Source organism: Equus caballus, chromosome 6 (genome assembly GCF_041296265.1).
Source record: "Equus caballus isolate H_3958 breed thoroughbred chromosome 6, TB-T2T, whole genome shotgun sequence".
NCBI classification, from domain to species: Eukaryota; Metazoa; Chordata; class Mammalia; order Perissodactyla; family Equidae; genus Equus; species Equus caballus.
Genome location: NC_091689.1, coordinates 20,255,836 through 20,272,706, shown reverse-complemented (window position 1 = coordinate 20,272,706; position 16,871 = coordinate 20,255,836). Strand labels below are relative to the sequence as shown.

Here is a 16,871-nt window from a genome sequence, read left to right as displayed (position 1 = left end):
CTGCTCTGCTGTGGCCAGAGACGGTGGATTGCAGGCAAGGTGTGCTCTTTCCTCGGCCCTCGTCCTGTCTGTTTCTATGACCCTGGCAGCAAAGGTCTCTTTACCAACCCCCTTTGTGGGAGAGCATGGGTTGGTTGACCACCACCCACCACTTTAACCCACAGGACTGTGAGTGCCTTGGTGGTCAGAATTCTGCCTTTTATTCATCGTTCAGCCATCACAGTATCTACCACAGTACCTGGTACATAACAGGGATTCAATCAACGTTTGCTAAGTGTACCGAGTGAGTGCATGCACCCCGGCTAGGCTTCTTCTTCCCTAAGCCTCTTAAATCCATATTTTTATTTCCATGAACACCCAAAAGCACTTTTGTTGGCCTTAAGTCATCGCCTATATTTGCCCCTCATATCAGATGTTCTGCAGTGAATCCCTACGTCTTCTGGGTTATTTGTATTATTGACGTTGAAGCGCCTGAAGGACAGCATGGCCAGGTGACCGGGACAGGGCGTGGGGGAGGTTTGGATGTGAGTGGATGCTTTCTGGGCAAAACTCTTCAGTGTATACGAAGCCCAGAGCCCAGAGGATGCTTCTGGAACTGTCAATGCTTTCACCTGCAGGTGAATGGCCACCAGATGGGGACTGGCTGATGCCAGAAAGGGTCTTACAAGGACCTGACCCTCAAGAATCTAGGAAGACGTTGAAACATTTGAAGCAGGATGACAGACCTGCAATGAAACAGCATTTAGAGTGCTTGGCATGAAACAGCCGGCAGGAAGCTAAGCACTTTATGCTATTTCAATTACCCTCACAACAAACCTGTGAGCTAGGGATTAAGCCCCTTTCATGGAGGAGAACACTGAGATTTGGATCATGTCAGCAGCAAAGTAGAGACCGCATTGGCAAGGGGAAGCCCGCTAGGCAGCTGACTGGCTGGGAGGAGGGGGGAGGGAAGAGTAAACGGGCACGAAGCAGGTGGGTAAAGAGAGTGAGTGTGTCTTCTTTAAGCTTTGGCTGTGCAGGAAGAAAGGAGAGCTCGAGAGGGGAGAGGGTCAAGGCAGGTTTGTTGTTGCTGTTTTATAAAGAACTTATTGTTATGCTCAGGGAAAGTCCTGGTAGAGAGGGAGAGGCTGCAGACACAGCCCAGGAGGGAAGTGATGGCGGAGGACCCTAAGGCGGTGGCGGACCGTGGGACCCAGGGTGTAAGCGGCACGCATCTCAGATGGGAGCAGAGGCCCCTCCTCCTTCTCCTGCAACCGGAAGGGGAGGGAAAGGACAGGGCCAGGTAGAGAAGTGGGGCTGGACAATGTGAGTCTGCAGCCCACCTGCTGCTTGCCCACCCGACAGCCACCTGCCCCTTCTTCCTGAGAAAAAGTCACCAGATGTGTTCAGAACCCACCACCCCCCATGCGGTCGTGTGTGAAGGAGGAGGCCAGACCCAGAGAGCAGTTTTTGATTGGCTGGATCCAATTATAATCATCAAATTCCTTTGGCTCGGGATAGGTTCAGGGTGGGCATGTGACCCAGTTTTGACCAATGAGATGTGAGAGAAGTGTGCAGGAGGGCTGCTGGGAAAATACATCCTCCCTCTTGAGAAGAGACCCCAGCAAGCAACAGCTGCTTCCTTCTCCTGGAAGGAAGTGAGGCTGAGATACCCAGAGCTGGGGCAACCATCGTGCCACCTGCCATAGGATGAAGCTCACAGAAGAGGGGAAGGTGGAGAGAATCCCAAAAAATGGACCCAGAGCTCTGGCACACAGTGCCTGGGGCCATACAGGAGTTGTAGTTGAAACGCTCCTAATACGTGAGATGTTAATTGATGACTTACTTTTCCCCCTATTTAGAAATTTAGAAAAAATTCTAAATTTCTTGGTTCAAAGGATGTCCCTCTAGGTGTAAGGAAGAAAAAAGTGGGAAAAAGGTATAGCCCAGCAGGAATGGTTTCTTTCCTCTTCTGCCAGAAGTCAAGATAAAGTGCACTGGAAAGACACAAGTTGGGAGAGAGTCTGGAGAAGAAAGATTGAGGGGCACTTAACTTGTCACCCCAAAGAATCAGAATACTTGATGAAAAGGATGGAGTTCCTCAGCCAGGAGAGGAGAGGGCAAAAGGACAGGGTCCGTGCAGAGCCCCACTCTCGTGTGTCATGTCAAGGATTAGAGTTTCATTTGGGCCAGGATAGGCTTCCGATGTCAACTAGAAGAACGACCTAGATCCACACTGTCCAATATGGCAGCTACTAGTTTCAGGTGGCCACTGGACGCTTGAAGTACGGCCATTCCAAATTGGCATGTGCCACATAAATGTAGCATACACACCAGATTTCAATGACTTAGAAAAAGAATGTAAAACATGTCGTCAAAAAATGTTTGTATTATTTACATGTTGAAATGATAGTTTTTTGGATACATTGGGTTAAATAAAATAGAGTATTAAAATAAATTTCACTTGTTTCTTCTTACTTTTTTTTTTTTTTTTTTTTGCTTGAGGAAGATTCGCCCTGAGCTAACATCTGTGCCAGTCTTCTTCTATTTTGTATGTGGGTCACTGCCACAGGATGGCCATCAATGAGTGGTGTAGGTCTGAGCCCGGGGAACCGAACCTTGGTCACTGAAGCAGAAAACACCAAACTTAACCACTAGGCCATGGGGCCAGCCCCTCTTCTTGCTTTTTTAATGTGGCTACTAGAAAATTTAAAATTACCTACACACTTGCACTGGATAGCACTGAGCTAGCTGGTCGGCCCCTAAGAAGCCACAGAGTAGAGCAAGGAGACCCCATCCATGGAGGCTGTGGGGTGGACCCTCCATCAGGCTTCCATTTCAGGAAGTTCACGGCACACCTAGAGCATCTAATGGGCCCCTGATGGAGCCGAGAGTGGCATCATCTCTGTTGAGTATGCAGGTTGCCAGGATATTAGTGGCTAGGCAGCCACACTGCAGAGTGGTGGAAAGGGAGCTGATGGGCTCCCTTATCCAGTGGCCCTGAGGCCCAGGGAGATCTGAGAGCGTGGCGGCTGGGGTGGGTGCACAGAAGGTAGCGTGGTATTGATCCAGCATTAGGGCTTTCCCCACGTAGGGAGGTGACATGATAGACAAAGGGCCAAGCGAGTGACAGGTGTCGACAAAACAGTGTTTGAAATGGTAAGTCATAGGTTCGAGGCTGGCTAGGAAAGAAGTAGAATTGGGAGTAAGGGGGTGAGGGCTGAGAGATCAGAAGAGTATTAAAGGTCTCAGGACTAAAGTCATGATGAGATTTGAAGAAAAGTTGTATTTCTGCAATTCACTCATTCATTTATGTCTCATCTATCGTCCATCTCAGACAGAGATAGAAAATAGGCACAGAGCTTGCCTTGACCTCACTGAGTCTTGGTATTGATTGTGTCTATTCTTGAAAAAGCTCCTTTTTTAACAAAAACAATAATTTCCATCAAACTACTCATTTCTGTACCACTCACCGACTTGTCCCGGGACGTCTTCTTGAAGATAACACGGTTTGGTGTAGCCCTACTGGTCTTCATGCTGGCTGCCATGTTAGCTGTCCCTCGCAGCGTCTTCCACCTTGGGACGCACGTCAGGTGTTAGAGGGCTGGGAAAAGGTAAAGCCATTCTAAATATAAAGTCGAGAACATTCTGGGTATGAAACCTCCTCCTGAGATGCTGTGCATCCATTGGACATCTCCTTTCACCTGCCTCAACACCCACGTTTGATTAAGGAAGCTCTTTGTTTAGTTTCTATTTCACTACAGTGCACTTCTTTTTTGAAAAATCTGTTTTATCTTATTTTTTTTGATAAGCCCCAAATATTTCCTAATGACCCTCACCGGGAAGTCCCCCCAGATTCTTTCTGACTAACCTTTGGTATTGTCACACTTGCCAGGTTGAATTTCAAATTCTATCAGGATGATGTCTTATGGCCATTAAATAGAATAAGTTCCTGAAAGCCGCAATACAGCCACTTCACAAAGATTATTTCCAATATATATGAAATCTCTAAAAGCTCCAGCAAGCCATTCAAACTCAGCAGTGCTTTCCTGTTCCTGCTCCCAGTCCCCAGCTTTCCAGACACTGAGGAGGCCGCCTTAGCTGTCTGGAGTTCGGTGCGCTCCCAGTTTCCTTAACAAGCAACGTCTCAGGGAAACTACACAGAAAAGGGGGAACCGGGACAGACTGGCTCCATGAGGGCCTGTCACCCTGCCCTTCGCTTTTCCCTGGGGTTGCCCCGAGTTTCTGAGAAGGTTTGTGCGAGGGCGGGCACATACCTTGTGTGACCGGCAGGGATGGGCCCAGGAGGCTAGGAGAGGGTCTCTCACCCTCCGGGGGAGCGGCCAGCCCTGCTCTGTCTAACCAGATGACCCAGAAAGGCCCCCGGCTGACGTGTGTGGGCAATTTGTAGGGAATCTAGGAGAGGGGGCCCAGCACCCAGGTCTCAATGTCCCAAAGCCAAATCCCATTTAAGGAGCAGAGTGGAAATTGGATTAGTGTTGAGCTGGGTGAACTGGTGGCTTCAGCAGTTCTCAGCATTAAGCGAGGGCCCCCCAGCCTCCTTCCAGAGGGGCCCATGGGTGCGGGAGCCGCCAAGCTCCAGCAGGGAAAGCGTGGAGGGAGGGACAATGACAACGGCTAAATGAAAGCTCCTTTTTCCCCTAACCCTCTTTGGGTTCTGGAAATAGATCGATCATCCCTTCGCTCCCACTATCACCCGGACAGGGGATTTTGGAGTGCTCGACAAACTTAATTAAACTCAGCAGGCAGCTAATGCAACCTGGGGATGGGGAGATAAACAAAAAGGTCAAGGAGAAATGTCAGCCTTAAGACAAGCCCTCGCGCTACGCAAGCCCACTAGACCTGTCCCTCTCCTCCGTCCCATGTCCTAACGGTCATGTCACGAGTCCTGTCAATCTCCCCCAGGGTCCCTGGAACGCGCGTGCTCCTGTCCCAGCACCTCCACCTGCTCCTCCCATTGCTCTCCCGGACTGTGGTGTCTCCTGCGCCCGACCGCGTCCGTCTCCACCCTCCAGGCCCTTCTCCGCACCGCAGCAGAGGGGCCTTTGGAGCCCGGATCTGTCACCCTGCTTAACCTCTCCCACTGCTCTCAGGACACAGGCGCCACCTTTAAAACTCTACCTGCCTTCCGCAGCGCCCCGTACCGCACTCCCGCTGTTCTGGAACAATCCTCTTCTCCTCTCCTTACTCGCTGACCCTTTTTACCCTTCAGATTTCGGCTCAGGAGTCCCTTCCTTGGGGGAGCCTTCCCCAACCTCCCGGACGAGGCTGGAGGCACAGCTGCTTTGACACTCTGTGCTAGACTATTTGCCAGTCTATCTTCCTGTACTCGACTCCAGGCTCCTTAAGGACAGGGACCTCAAGGTCCTGAGACCGTGCTGTGTGGTCTCCCTCACCTTTGTGTTCCCAGTGCCCAGAACAATAGCTGCTCCTGAGAACACTTAGGGAACGAATGGATGGGACGTTGTGGCCACTAACACATTTACTAACACACTGGACTTGAATGAAGCAAGTGTAAGCAGAAAGCCTGTTCTGACCTTTGAGGTGTTAGCATCTATTGAAACACTCCACTGGCATCCCACCTAAGTCTGGACAATGCCTGCAAGGCTCTGGGTGATCCGGCTCCCCTGTGACCTCTGACCTTATTTCTCACCACCCCACCCACTTTGCTCCAGTCCACTGGTCTCTTTGCTTTTCTTCAAATCTGCCTCAGGGCCTTTGCACTTACTGTTTCCTCTTCTGGAACACTCCTTCCACATATAACCACTTGGCTCACTCCCTTACTTCCTTTGGGTCTTTACTTCAGCGTCACCCTATCCATTTATACCCTACAGGTACACCACTTGACCCAACACTTCTACCCTCCAACTTCTTAGCACTTATCACCATCTGACATACATGACAATTTAACTATTGCCTTGTTTCTTGTCTGTCCCTCTACCCCACCGTTACTAGCATGTAAGCTCCAGGAGTGTTGAGATTTTTAACCATTTTGTACCTATCCCATCTCCAGCATCTAGAGCAGGGACCTTAATAGACTTTGAGCAAATCAATGAGCCATTGGATTGCAACAGTGTAATAGCTGGTAATAGCTACAGTTGAGGAAAATCTTTTTAAATTTCTAAGGGAGAATTTTTTTTTTTTTTTGCAGAGGAATGCCAACTTAGAAATGTAAAAGAATGATAGAATTAGAAAAACATCACTTGACAAGCTCTGATGGCATTAATCGTACCTTTTGATTTTCTGTATTTCTGATATGTTGACATCTGGGGCCTTGCCGCCCTGGGAAAGACTCAGGCTGGCCCTTTCCTAGGGGGTAAACGACTGCCTTTCCTATGCAAGCTAACCAACCCAGAGCCCGTACCCCCCGCCGCCCCCTCTCCTCCTGTCTGGCTCTGTTTGGAGCCACTGCTGCCATGCCTAACCATCCAGGCAGGCATCAGGCAACGAGGGGCAGTCCCTAGCCGCCAAAGCCCGCTGAGGTTCTTCAAATTAGCCAACCTCAAGCCTGCTTACCCCGCCCCTCAGTTCTTTCCCGTGGACACCACAGAAGACTCTCTCCCATGTTTTCTCCTTGAGCCCTCTGCCTCCTGCCCAACCCTGGTGCTTCCCCATGTGGCTCTGTGTGGCAGGGCCTGCCCCCTCCTTTTGGGAACTGTGAATAACAAACTATCTTTTCAATGGCAACTGTCTCCTGATCTGTTGGCCTCATCGTACCTGAATAATAGTAAAACCTATGTGTTAAACACTGATGAAACTGTTGTTCAGACAAGGATCGCTCATCGGTGTTGAAATCGCCAGGTGAAGAGTTGGTAGGGAAACGGCCGGCCCCATAGCACCAAAGTGGTGCCCGTGGATCCGGGCTCACCACGAGGGGCAGGCCTCACTGCGCAGCGGGGGCCGGGCAATCTACATCTCAGCAGCACCACTGGTCCGACCACACGTGATGTGTCACCTCAGGTTACCTGGTGACATGACTTCCAGTTTATGGGAGATACAGGGAACAGAGGAACAAACTAAATGACACGGCAAAAGAGCTACCAGATGAATCTGGAAAGCAGCTGGTGTCTTTCCTGAGTCAATGTCATAGAAAAGGGATGTACTAGATTGAAAGACACCTAAAGGACTCAACATCCAGATGTAACGTCTGGTCCCGTGTTGGATGCCTGATTGGACAGACAGGATGTATAGGACACTTTGGGTCCATTGGGAAAATTCAAACGTGGTCTAGGTGATAGGCAAGATGGAAATTACTGGAATAGTAGAGATTGTGACTGAAAACAGGTCACAGGACGGTATGTGTAATATGGTCACACTTTGCAAACACATACATATGAGCACAGATATGTGTATATTTATACATGCATGCACACACACATATAGGCGCACACACGGATACTTATACATATGTGCAAGCACACGTGTATGTTTATACATACGTGTATACACACATGCGTGTTTTCACACCCATGATATGCACAATCTGCAAGGTAGGCACTAAGGAGCTAACACTAGTGGTCTGTGTGATGAGAATGTTAGGTTTTCACTGCTTTAAAAATTTTTTTTCTTGTCTGTAATTTTAAAAATTTGTACAACAATCATTTACTGCTTCTATAACAGGAAAGTTACAATACAGCATTGTTATAAATTTAAAAGAATATCTCATTTTTCCCTTAGAAAATACAAAAATAAGAGGAAGACAAATGGCTAGGGCCCTTGTCTCAGGGTCCCCATCAGCGGCGCTGCCCTGAGCTGCAGGACCCGGCACGGGTTTGCAGCTGCGGGGGCTCCTGGGCCCCCCGCTCCCCTACAGCTTTGTTACAGCAGGCGTCCGGGAGGGCGCAGAGGGACAGGGCTCACTCACTGACCTGCCCACGCCTGGCAGGAGGGGACTCTCGGGGGGCCTGGGCGCCAGCCCTCACTCTTCTTGGAAATGTAGTCTCTGGTCGTCACTCCCAGCTGTTGGTCTGTGATGAATTTTCCTCTGGTTGGTGGGGAAATGAGGAAAATGACACTGGGATGTTTTCTTCATCAAGCCAAATGCAGTCACTATAAATGATTGTCCTTTTTTCTAAGGTTAGGAGGTGCTTGATTTTTTGATATTAAAAGTTCCTTCTTCTTTCTCCCTATCGAGGTACACTTTACCTACAGCCACATTTACCCATTTTAAGTCTCCAGTTTGAGGAGTCACCCATGACTATGATCAAGACACAGAACATTTCCATCGCCCCCGAAAGTTCCCCGGCAGCCATTTCAGGCACCTCCCCCACCAACTCCCCCGGCCCCAGGCAACCACGGATGTGCCTTCTGCCTTTCGTTTTGCATTTTCTAGAATTTATTATGAATTTTAGAATACAGAGAAAAGTTGGAATAATACAATAAACACCCACATAGTCAACACCGAGATTTGACAATGAACTTTCCCGGGCGTGTGCTCATCTGTCTATCGCTTTCTTCCTTTTGAATCATTTGAAAGTAAATTGAAGACATCGTGACACTTTATCCACAGTATGTCAGGACGCAGCTGCTAAGCATGAGAACAAAGTGTCGTTTCTTTTATGAAATAAAGATGAAAGTAGATGGTAGTTTAGGAAAAAAAATCATTACTTGGCCAAAATAAAAAGTTGTCAACCTTCCCCTACAATTCTTTTGGAAATTTACTGGTCCGTGAATTCAAAGTCTGGGAACCACGGGCTCCAGCAATATTTGTTGCTCTGGAGTCGGTGTCCAGCGAGATGAAGCCACAAGCCCCGTGTTTCATCTCCCAAAACCAAACACAGCACCAGCTCCAGGGGGCGGGGGACGCTCAGCTAAGCAGCTTATGGGCTTTGGGGTTGGGTTATCGTCTTAGGGGTTTATTCAGGCACATGCACGAGGAAAACTGGTACACTCTGCTGAACAGCAGCTACAAGAAAACCTCATGTTCTCATTGCCTCAGTTTTGCTGCAACAGAGAGCACTTGACAAGTTTGTCAAATGCATCTACGAAGCATGCCAGGGAATTAGAGCTTTTAAAAGCCACCTTAACTGCAACATGTTCCTCTCTGTCAGTTGACCTAAAAAATGGAGGGCTATTAAAGGCTGGGCTGGTTAATATCTGAAATCATAAATGGAATCCTGTGGGTTCTCAAGGCAGGCACAGACCCTTAACTGGCATTTTAGTTCACACTCCATCCCTTGCTTGGATCTTGCCTACAACATCCACAACAAGAAATTGTTGGATGCTTCCAGGGGTGGGGAAATCACTACCACATTTCTTTGAAACAGTGTGAAGCGTGAGAAAATTATGACGGAATGGGCCTCCCTTCTACTTCTCTCCATTGCTCCAAATTGATGTAGTTTCTTCCAATACGAACCTTTCATGATGAGAACACAGGTGCTCATTCCTCATGGGCGTTGAGATCCTCTCCCCACCCTGCTTGACGTATTGTGCTGAGAATGGTACTTAATGCTCCAGGTTCCGTGTCACAGGAGCATCTTGGGCAAACAGCCTCAGACTGGAGTCCGGGGGTCCGTGGCCCACGGATGAATCCACCGTGACCTTGAGAAGGTAGCTTGGCCTCACTGCTAGTTCCTTTTCTTCCTGTGTGTGTGTGTCGGGGGTGGGGGGGGGTGGCCCATGGCCTGCCCTGTCATTCAAAAGATGAGCCCCGTGCAGAGTGGAGGCAGAAGGATCCTGATGGAGGCTCTCACCGGCCCTCTCGGAGGGGAGGCCCCCATCTGCCTCAGGGGCTTCCTCACCCTCCACCATGCCACAGGGGCCCCGACACTAGAGTCGTCCTTGATGGCAATGAGGCTGCTTCCACAGACGAATGTGGGGTAGACCACCCACTGGGCTGCTGACTCTGAGGCTCCCGGGTGGGCTGTGGGATCTGGAAACCTCCTGAGGTTGTGCAGAATCAGGTAGAGGCCTTTTGGAGGTCTGTTACGGACTGAATGTTTGTGTCCCCCCGAACTCCCATGTTGGAGCTCTGGCCCCCAGTGTTGTGGTATCTGGAGATGGGCCTTTAGGAGGCGGTGAGGGGAGGATGAGGTCATGGAGGGGGGCCCTGCCCCGGCAGGATTAGTGTCCTCTACAGAGGCGCTCACTCACTGTCCCCACTCTCCACGTGCATGGAGAAGTCCCGTGAGCACACAGAGTAATGGCAGCTGCCTGCAAGCCAGCAGGCCTCAGAACGAAACCTACCTGGACCTGGGACTTCCCGCCTCCAGAACCGTGAGAAATAGATTTCTGATGTTGAAGCCACTCTTCAACGGTAGCTTCAACATCAGTCTGCGGTCTCTCGTTATGGCTGCCCGAGCCGACTGAGACAAGGCCCGTGCTCTTCTTCAGATAGATCAACCGCTATAGGTCAAAAAAGAGAAAAACCTGACACTATCCCAGTGTAAGACAGACCCTTTTTTGCTAGAACTAGATAGAGGCGGCGATGGTTGTACATTAGGAATGCACTAAATGCCACTGAATCGTTCACTTTAAAATGGTTAACTTGGTTATGTGAATTTCAACTCAATACATTTAAAACCAGTATAAAATAGTTTTTATACTGTGACCCAGTACATACACACATATATGGACAGAACAAAACGTCTATGAAACAATATTCACCCTCACTAACGTGGTTTTTTCTTACCTTTTTAAACTCCTCTCCCTCTTTCTCTTTCTTTCAGAGGGTTCTGACCTGCTATCTTGGGGCTGTTCAGTTTGTTTCTTGCTGATTCAACTCCACTAAATAAACACCTCACTCAGTGTCACTCTGTGCCAAGGACTGCTCGGCGCCAGGGGTAGGGCTGCTCCTGAGACGGCTGACTTAGCACCTCTCAGAACCACCTGGGCGGGAACCTGGCAGGGGGTGGTGGCTACAACAGGATTCATGGCACCTAACTAGAAACCAGACTTTTCACAGCCTCTCTTCTTGCTGGCCTGGCTCACAGCATACCTATCTATCCTCTCTTGAATCCATGTCTCTGGCAAAAAGAAGCCCAAGGCCCGAAGTCACCCACTCTCTTCTCCACGTCCTAGGGTCAGAGCAAAGTGATGGAAGCCTGGCACCCAGGGCTAATGTTCCCATGTGGGGAGCCAAACTTACTGCCTCTACGAGGAAAGTCAACCGAATCCAGTGAAGACAAAAAAAGTCAGCAACAGACACTGCTCTGGAATAAAAGACTTAGGAGGACAGAAGGCAGACGGACCATGGCCAACTGCCAGAACGGCCATCAAGATTCCCTCTCGTCCCCACACTGAGGTGGGGCTGCCGTGCCACCCACCTTAGCCAACGGCTCTAACAAAGGCGACTCAGGCAGGGTGACAGGTGCCCGCACACTGACGCCTGTTTTCTTGCTGTGTCACCTTGTTCCCCTTGCTGACTGCACGCCACCAGCTAGACACGAGGCCACCCTCTGCCAGGCAGCCGGAACCTGGCCAACCCACAGAATCCTGAGAAATAATGGTTAAATCATTACATTTGAAGGTAGTCTGTTATTCAGCAAAAGCTCACTGGATCCTGAGTCAAACAAATCAATTATAAAAAACACTGTTGAAGCAATCTGGAAACGTGAATACTGCGCTGGATGGCGGACGACAGACTTCCGGAGAATTCTGAGGTACAATGACAGTGTGGGTTCCTTCTGTGCTGACTTGGGGGGAAAAGGACGTGCTTGAAGTTTGTTATAATATACTCTTGCAAAATCGCTGGTGGCGAGCGGGAGCTCCAGGGTTCATCACCACTGTTCCCTCCGCCTCCTTCGGGTCCGGATCTGGCCGCCCTCGGTAGCAGACCCCAGGGCGACATGCACCGAGCAGATCGGGGAGGAAGGGAAGGGGGCAGAGGCCCGATGGAAGTGGGACAGCCGTGCTCTGACAGCAGAGCTCCCCGAGGCACGAGAGGAATCTCGCTGAGGTGAGGCAGGTGAGAGTCGTTCTCTGCATCAGTCTGATCTTTCACTGGAGTGCAGCACGTATCCTGTGTTTTTACAGAATCCGTGGAAAGAGGCACATTCCACTTCACCCGAGATGTCCAAGGTTGACTGGCTTGAAAATGTGGGACGTCTAGCGGGAGTGGGACTTCCAGCAGCACACAAAAGATGTAGTGGAGCGAAGGCAGGAAGGCGGCCCACCGGCCCTCAGGCCCAGGAGGTGTCGTCCGCCCGCCCCGCCCCCCGCCAACCTCCAGCACCACCGCCCCCCTGGGGGTCGGGAGTCTAGAACAGCTTCTTGTTTGGCGGTGAAACTTCCCCCTACTTGTGAAACGCGATGCGATACGATTCAGATCTCACAGAACTTGAGAGCCACAGGCTCCTCACCACCCCCCAGGCACCTCAGAACAGAAAGGTGGTTCCTGCAGCCCCCAGGCAGTCTTGCACCAAGTGTGTGTCCTGGTCACTCTCCTCTCCCAGGTAAGTACAGTACACATTCCAAAATGCCCAGTTCCCCATGGTAACAGTGCTGCTGTAGACGAGAAGACTCACAGGCAGGCCCGCTCACCTTGGACACTCCGCCATCTGGAACTTCCCAACCAACCTGCCCTTGGGGCTTGGGTCAGCACCCCCAGCTGACAGCAGCTTCATCCATTTCCCCCAGTGTCCACACAAACTTCCTGGGTGCCATGACGTGGAGATGCAGAGGGCCTTTCCAAGATTTAAAGGATAAAGGGCAGTGCGGGCACAGCATGTGCTTTAAGAATAAGGCATCCTTGGGGTTGGCCCAGTGGCCCAGTGGTTAAGTTTGCTTGCTCTGCTTTGGTGGCCTGGGGTTCACAGGTTCAGATCCCTAGCACGGACCTACACACCACTCATCAAGCCACACTGTGGTGGTGTCCCACATACAAAATAGAGGAAGATGGGCACAGATGTTAGCTCAGCGACAATCTTTCTCACCAAAAAAAGAAAAGAGAATAAGACATCCAACTTCACTTATCACACTATTTTGGGAAATGACTTAAGGAATATAAGCTCATTTAAAAAAATGGTTTAAAATTCTCAACTTCTGAGATATAGTAACACAAGGGAGCACACCAGCTCTAACCATGTGGGAGTCATCCAGGAAATTTAAAACTCCTGTGCCCATCTCCCACCCCGGCCAATGGAAGCAGCAACATGGGGTGGGGTCCACAATGGTTTCCACAGATGGGAGGGTGAAGACCATGAGCTGGAGGGAAGTCACACTCCACTGCGGCGGGGGCCCACACCTTTAGCTCAACCCTGGCGGTCGGGTGACCTGGAGAGAGCTGTCAAGTGTGGAGGAATCACACACGGAAACATGTCCGTTAACAGCAGAGCACAGCCGTGCCCCGTTCCAAGTTCAAAGAGAACAGGGTGACTGGAGGCTGCTGCGACGCTCGCTGTGGGCCTCGTAGAGAATGACTCGCCTCCTTCAGGTGACTGCAAAGGGCACCTTCAGCTTTGGGGGCGGCCAGCTGCCTCTGTGGCTTCAGATCACACGAATCTTGACTCGAGCCGCAAGGCTAGGCAGAGGTTCAGCCGACTCCCCTCAGTAGACAGCGTGGTGGCAGAAGGGGACATGTCTCTGGGGGACTCCGGGGCGATCCTAATTTGTTACGGCATGGGGCTGCTCGTGAGATCTGAGCTCCAGGAACAGACTGCCCCTCAGGGAGGTAACCCACGCCCCTTAGCAAAGAAGAGGCCAGGAGGCACTGAGAGCTCACCATAAGCCGGGGCAGTCTCCCGAAAAGGGGCTGGGAGTGACCCCGCAGTGGAGAGCAGCAGACGGCAGGAGCGACGCCAGTGTGCGGGCTCCGAGGCCGGCCGGTGGAACTCTGGAGATCCTTTGCAGGTTTCAGTGAAGATTTGCAAATGACAAGGAGCTGCAATGTTGAGGTTTACAGGCGTCCTTAACTTGGGCTTAAATGAAGAAGAAAAGGAAGACACTGGGAAAGTATTAAGCATTATTTACAAATGAGAAAGTATCAGGAAAACAAATGAAAGAAACAGCTTTTTTCCCCTTAAGCATAAAGGAGAGTAAAATCACCACCAGGAGGCATAGAGTTTGAAAAGTATATAACAGCTTTTTTATTTATTTACAATCAAGTTCTGTGGGGCAACATAATTAAATAAATAAAAGATGTGCCCTGGCCTGTGAATTCGAGTTCTCTGAATGGCAAACAGGAAAGGGGACGAGGGCAGGAGGAGAAGGGAGACGAGGCCCCTTGTCGAGCAGAAGTGCAGCTCACGCCCTCACTCCTAGCTTGTGCATCCACAACCGTCCAGAGAACGAGTTTAGAAGGGAAAAAATTAAAGTGCAAACTAAAAAGTGATAAAAATATTGGTGTTTCAGTCACTCAAGGAACTACAGTTTCATATGCAGGTAAAATGGTGAAGATATATGTTCTAGAAAATGCCAGAGGCCTGCTGTTCCCCGGCCTTAGCCACAACTCCTGAAGCCTACAGATGACAGCCCAGGCTCCCTGGAACGGGCTTCCTGTGCTAAAGCATCAAGGGGGTACTGCACGTGGGTGGCAAAGGGACAGGGACCCAGAAGCACCGGCTCCACAGTAACGCATCGGAGGCCGCAAATCCCTTGTCACCAGCACTGGAACGCAGGGACGTGAGGAACGGCTGTGGCGCGGGCACCGTCTGGGACCTTATAGATGGACACGGACACGCTCCTCACTCCTGCAGCACATCCACTTCTCTGGACTAAGGTTTCTGCACTTCCTCTTTACCTCAAAAGAATATTTTTAACCAAACTGAGACTTATGTCTTGACCAAGAAACAGGTCTGCAGAATTGGCGGGGGAAGGGGAGCCAGCAGCTCTGAAGAACAGGTGCTGTCCCAGAACACTGCAGGGCATCTACGGGAATCCAACAGGAACCACATGAGCGCGGAGTGAGAGCCTCGTAACAATGACACGGCCCAGCAGGGGCGACACCCCACGTCCCCTCAGACGTCAGGGCAGCCCCTGTGGACTACCTGAGGGCAGGAGCCGGCGCGTTCGGTTTCTGTTCGTCCACTGATTAAAGCAAGCTCACGGGAACGGCCTGGGGGGACGGGACATGCACTGGGCCACAGCTGGCTTTGGAAGGACGGGAGGAAGCACGGAGGGAGCCCCGACACCCGGCCGTGCGGGCTGTTTGGCACTGCCGCCCAGTGAGGACACCAGCGGTGCCTGTGCGCCCCCCACTGAGGTATGGAAGATCAGAGCCAGTAGTGTTTCCCACCCGAGTCAAGGCAAGAGCCTGAAGCTCTGCAAGTGGCTGCAGGCTCAGATCTTTTCACTGCTATTCTTTCAGGGCATCAGAGGCCTCAGCCAAAATCCTCAGGAGTCCTGGCCAAGGCAGGCCACCACACCACATGGCCCAAGCTCTTCTCTGGATGTCAAGGCTACACCCAGCACACCCCCGGCCAGGACAGAGCTGGAGGGCCATGTGTCTCTCCGACTTCGGATCCGCTCTCTCCCAGGGAGGTGCCATCAATACTCCGACCACAGCACAGCTTTGCTTCCTTTGTCCACACTGACGACGTGGGAGCCGGACGGGGACCACGCCACTGCATTGATGGATGAGCTTCGAAGGGAGAGGTCGGAGCATCTGTGAGACCCTGGTGACCTGAACACCAGGCCCCCTCGCACTCAGAGAGTCGGGCTCTTGCCAGCCCCCCTTTGCTAGCCAGCACTGCCCCTGCTCAGAGGCAGGCTTGTCAAAGGAACCCTGCACTGTGTTTCTGGAAGAAAAGGAGTCAGGTTGTATCGAGTTTAGCCTAAGGGAGCAGCTCTGAGCGAACTAAGAGAGTGACATCGCAGGACTCCAACAAGGGTGTGAGTACTGAGAGGCGGTCAGGGAGGAAACCGGGTCTGTATTCTAACCAGCAGGTGGGCTTCGGGGACAGAACAAAGCTAAGAAAAAAAAAGGGGTTGGCTATAGATGGAAGATGAAAAAAACAAGTATATGAAAGTCACCGTTGACAAGTTAATTTACTGAGAAAAGGGACTTAGAAGGGAAGAGGTGCTATACAGTCAAAGGGACAGAATGTGTTGCTCTGACTGGAATCTTCTGTAACATAAATAAGCAGAACACTGTAGTCTGTTGTACTGTGTGAAGGCCCCAGCTTCTCGCCACCAGCCTGGCTCACAGCAGAGCAAGTGAGCAGACACTGCCCTCATGGGGCCGACACAGGCCCACACCTGAAGAGGACATGGCCCCTGGGATGAAGTCACAGGGCCCGCTCACAACCTCAGTGGGGCTAACTGGGCTCATCTTACCCGTGCTGCTTCGAAAGGACCTTCTCCACTTTCCCTGAGAGCACACTCCAAACGTAGAGAGAGCCGTCGGCCGAGCCTGCTGCCACGTAACTGCCATCAGGGCTGGAGGACACAGGAAGATAAGGGTCAATGGCCTGTCCCTAATTCAGTGTCCTCAGGGACCTCTTCCCAAGAAGTAATGTTTACTCTTCATTTATGAGGCAAACACATGACCCTTCTCGTGTACCCAAAAATCAGAACGTGCTATTCACGACTCTTACAGCCAAAGCTGCTTCAGCCTGTTATCTCGGCCTCACCCAGCTATGAAGATTGGTGCCACCGCATTACTTCTCGAGGCCACAAGTCCCTAACCAGCTATCAGACTCCAGCACGGCACATAGGGAGATCAAGTCAACACCCAAACGGCCAAGGACTGCCTGGTGACAAGGTTCAGTGAAGAGCAGGAGAGGACAGGAGGAGGGAAGCATCGACTGTGGAGGAGCTTCTCCAGCACACTGGGACTGACCATGGCAACGTATCTGGGAGAAGCGCCACGTGTGCAAGAAGGGAGAATAGGACGGGGACCGCCCCCCTCCAGAGAGCTGCTTCAGCTCGGCCCGGCAACCTTCCCCTCCCCTAAGAGCTCTCAGAGTGCTTACAGAAACGCATGACGTGCTCAC

The 16,871-nt window shown here is 51.1% G+C and overlaps 2 protein-coding genes across 10 annotated transcripts in view; both read right to left on the bottom strand.

Moving 5' to 3' along the window:
- SAG (S-antigen visual arrestin) overlaps positions 1-10,734 on the bottom strand; it is a 35,073-nt gene extending 24,339 nt beyond the window's left edge. For 4 of the 7 annotated variants that reach the window (XM_070269488.1, XM_070269491.1, XM_070269490.1 and 1 more), the window contains exons 1-2: positions 4,257-4,371; positions 3,453-3,583 (exon numbers count right to left, since the gene is read on the bottom strand). In XM_070269488.1, the coding sequence (XP_070125589.1) occupies positions 3,453-3,527 (75 nt within the window). In that variant the 5' untranslated portion in view covers positions 3,528-3,583; positions 4,257-4,371. Of the gene's footprint in view, positions 1-3,452; positions 3,584-4,256; positions 4,372-10,630 lie in introns of those variants that run through there. The other 3 variants (XM_070269492.1, XM_070269494.1, XM_070269489.1) reach the window with 3 other exon arrangements.
- A 3,266-nt stretch (positions 10,735-14,000) lies between these two features.
- Positions 14,001-16,871, bottom strand: part of ATG16L1 (autophagy related 16 like 1) — a 37,647-nt gene continuing 34,776 nt past the window's right edge. For all 3 annotated transcript variants that reach the window (XM_070269486.1, XM_023642598.2, XM_023642599.2), the window contains 2 exons: positions 16,213-16,314; positions 14,001-15,517 (listed from right to left, as the gene is read on the bottom strand). In XM_070269486.1, coding sequence (XP_070125587.1) covers positions 15,424-15,517; positions 16,213-16,314 — 196 coding nt within the window. In that variant the 3' untranslated portion in view covers positions 14,001-15,423. The remainder of the gene's footprint in view (positions 15,518-16,212; positions 16,315-16,871) is intronic.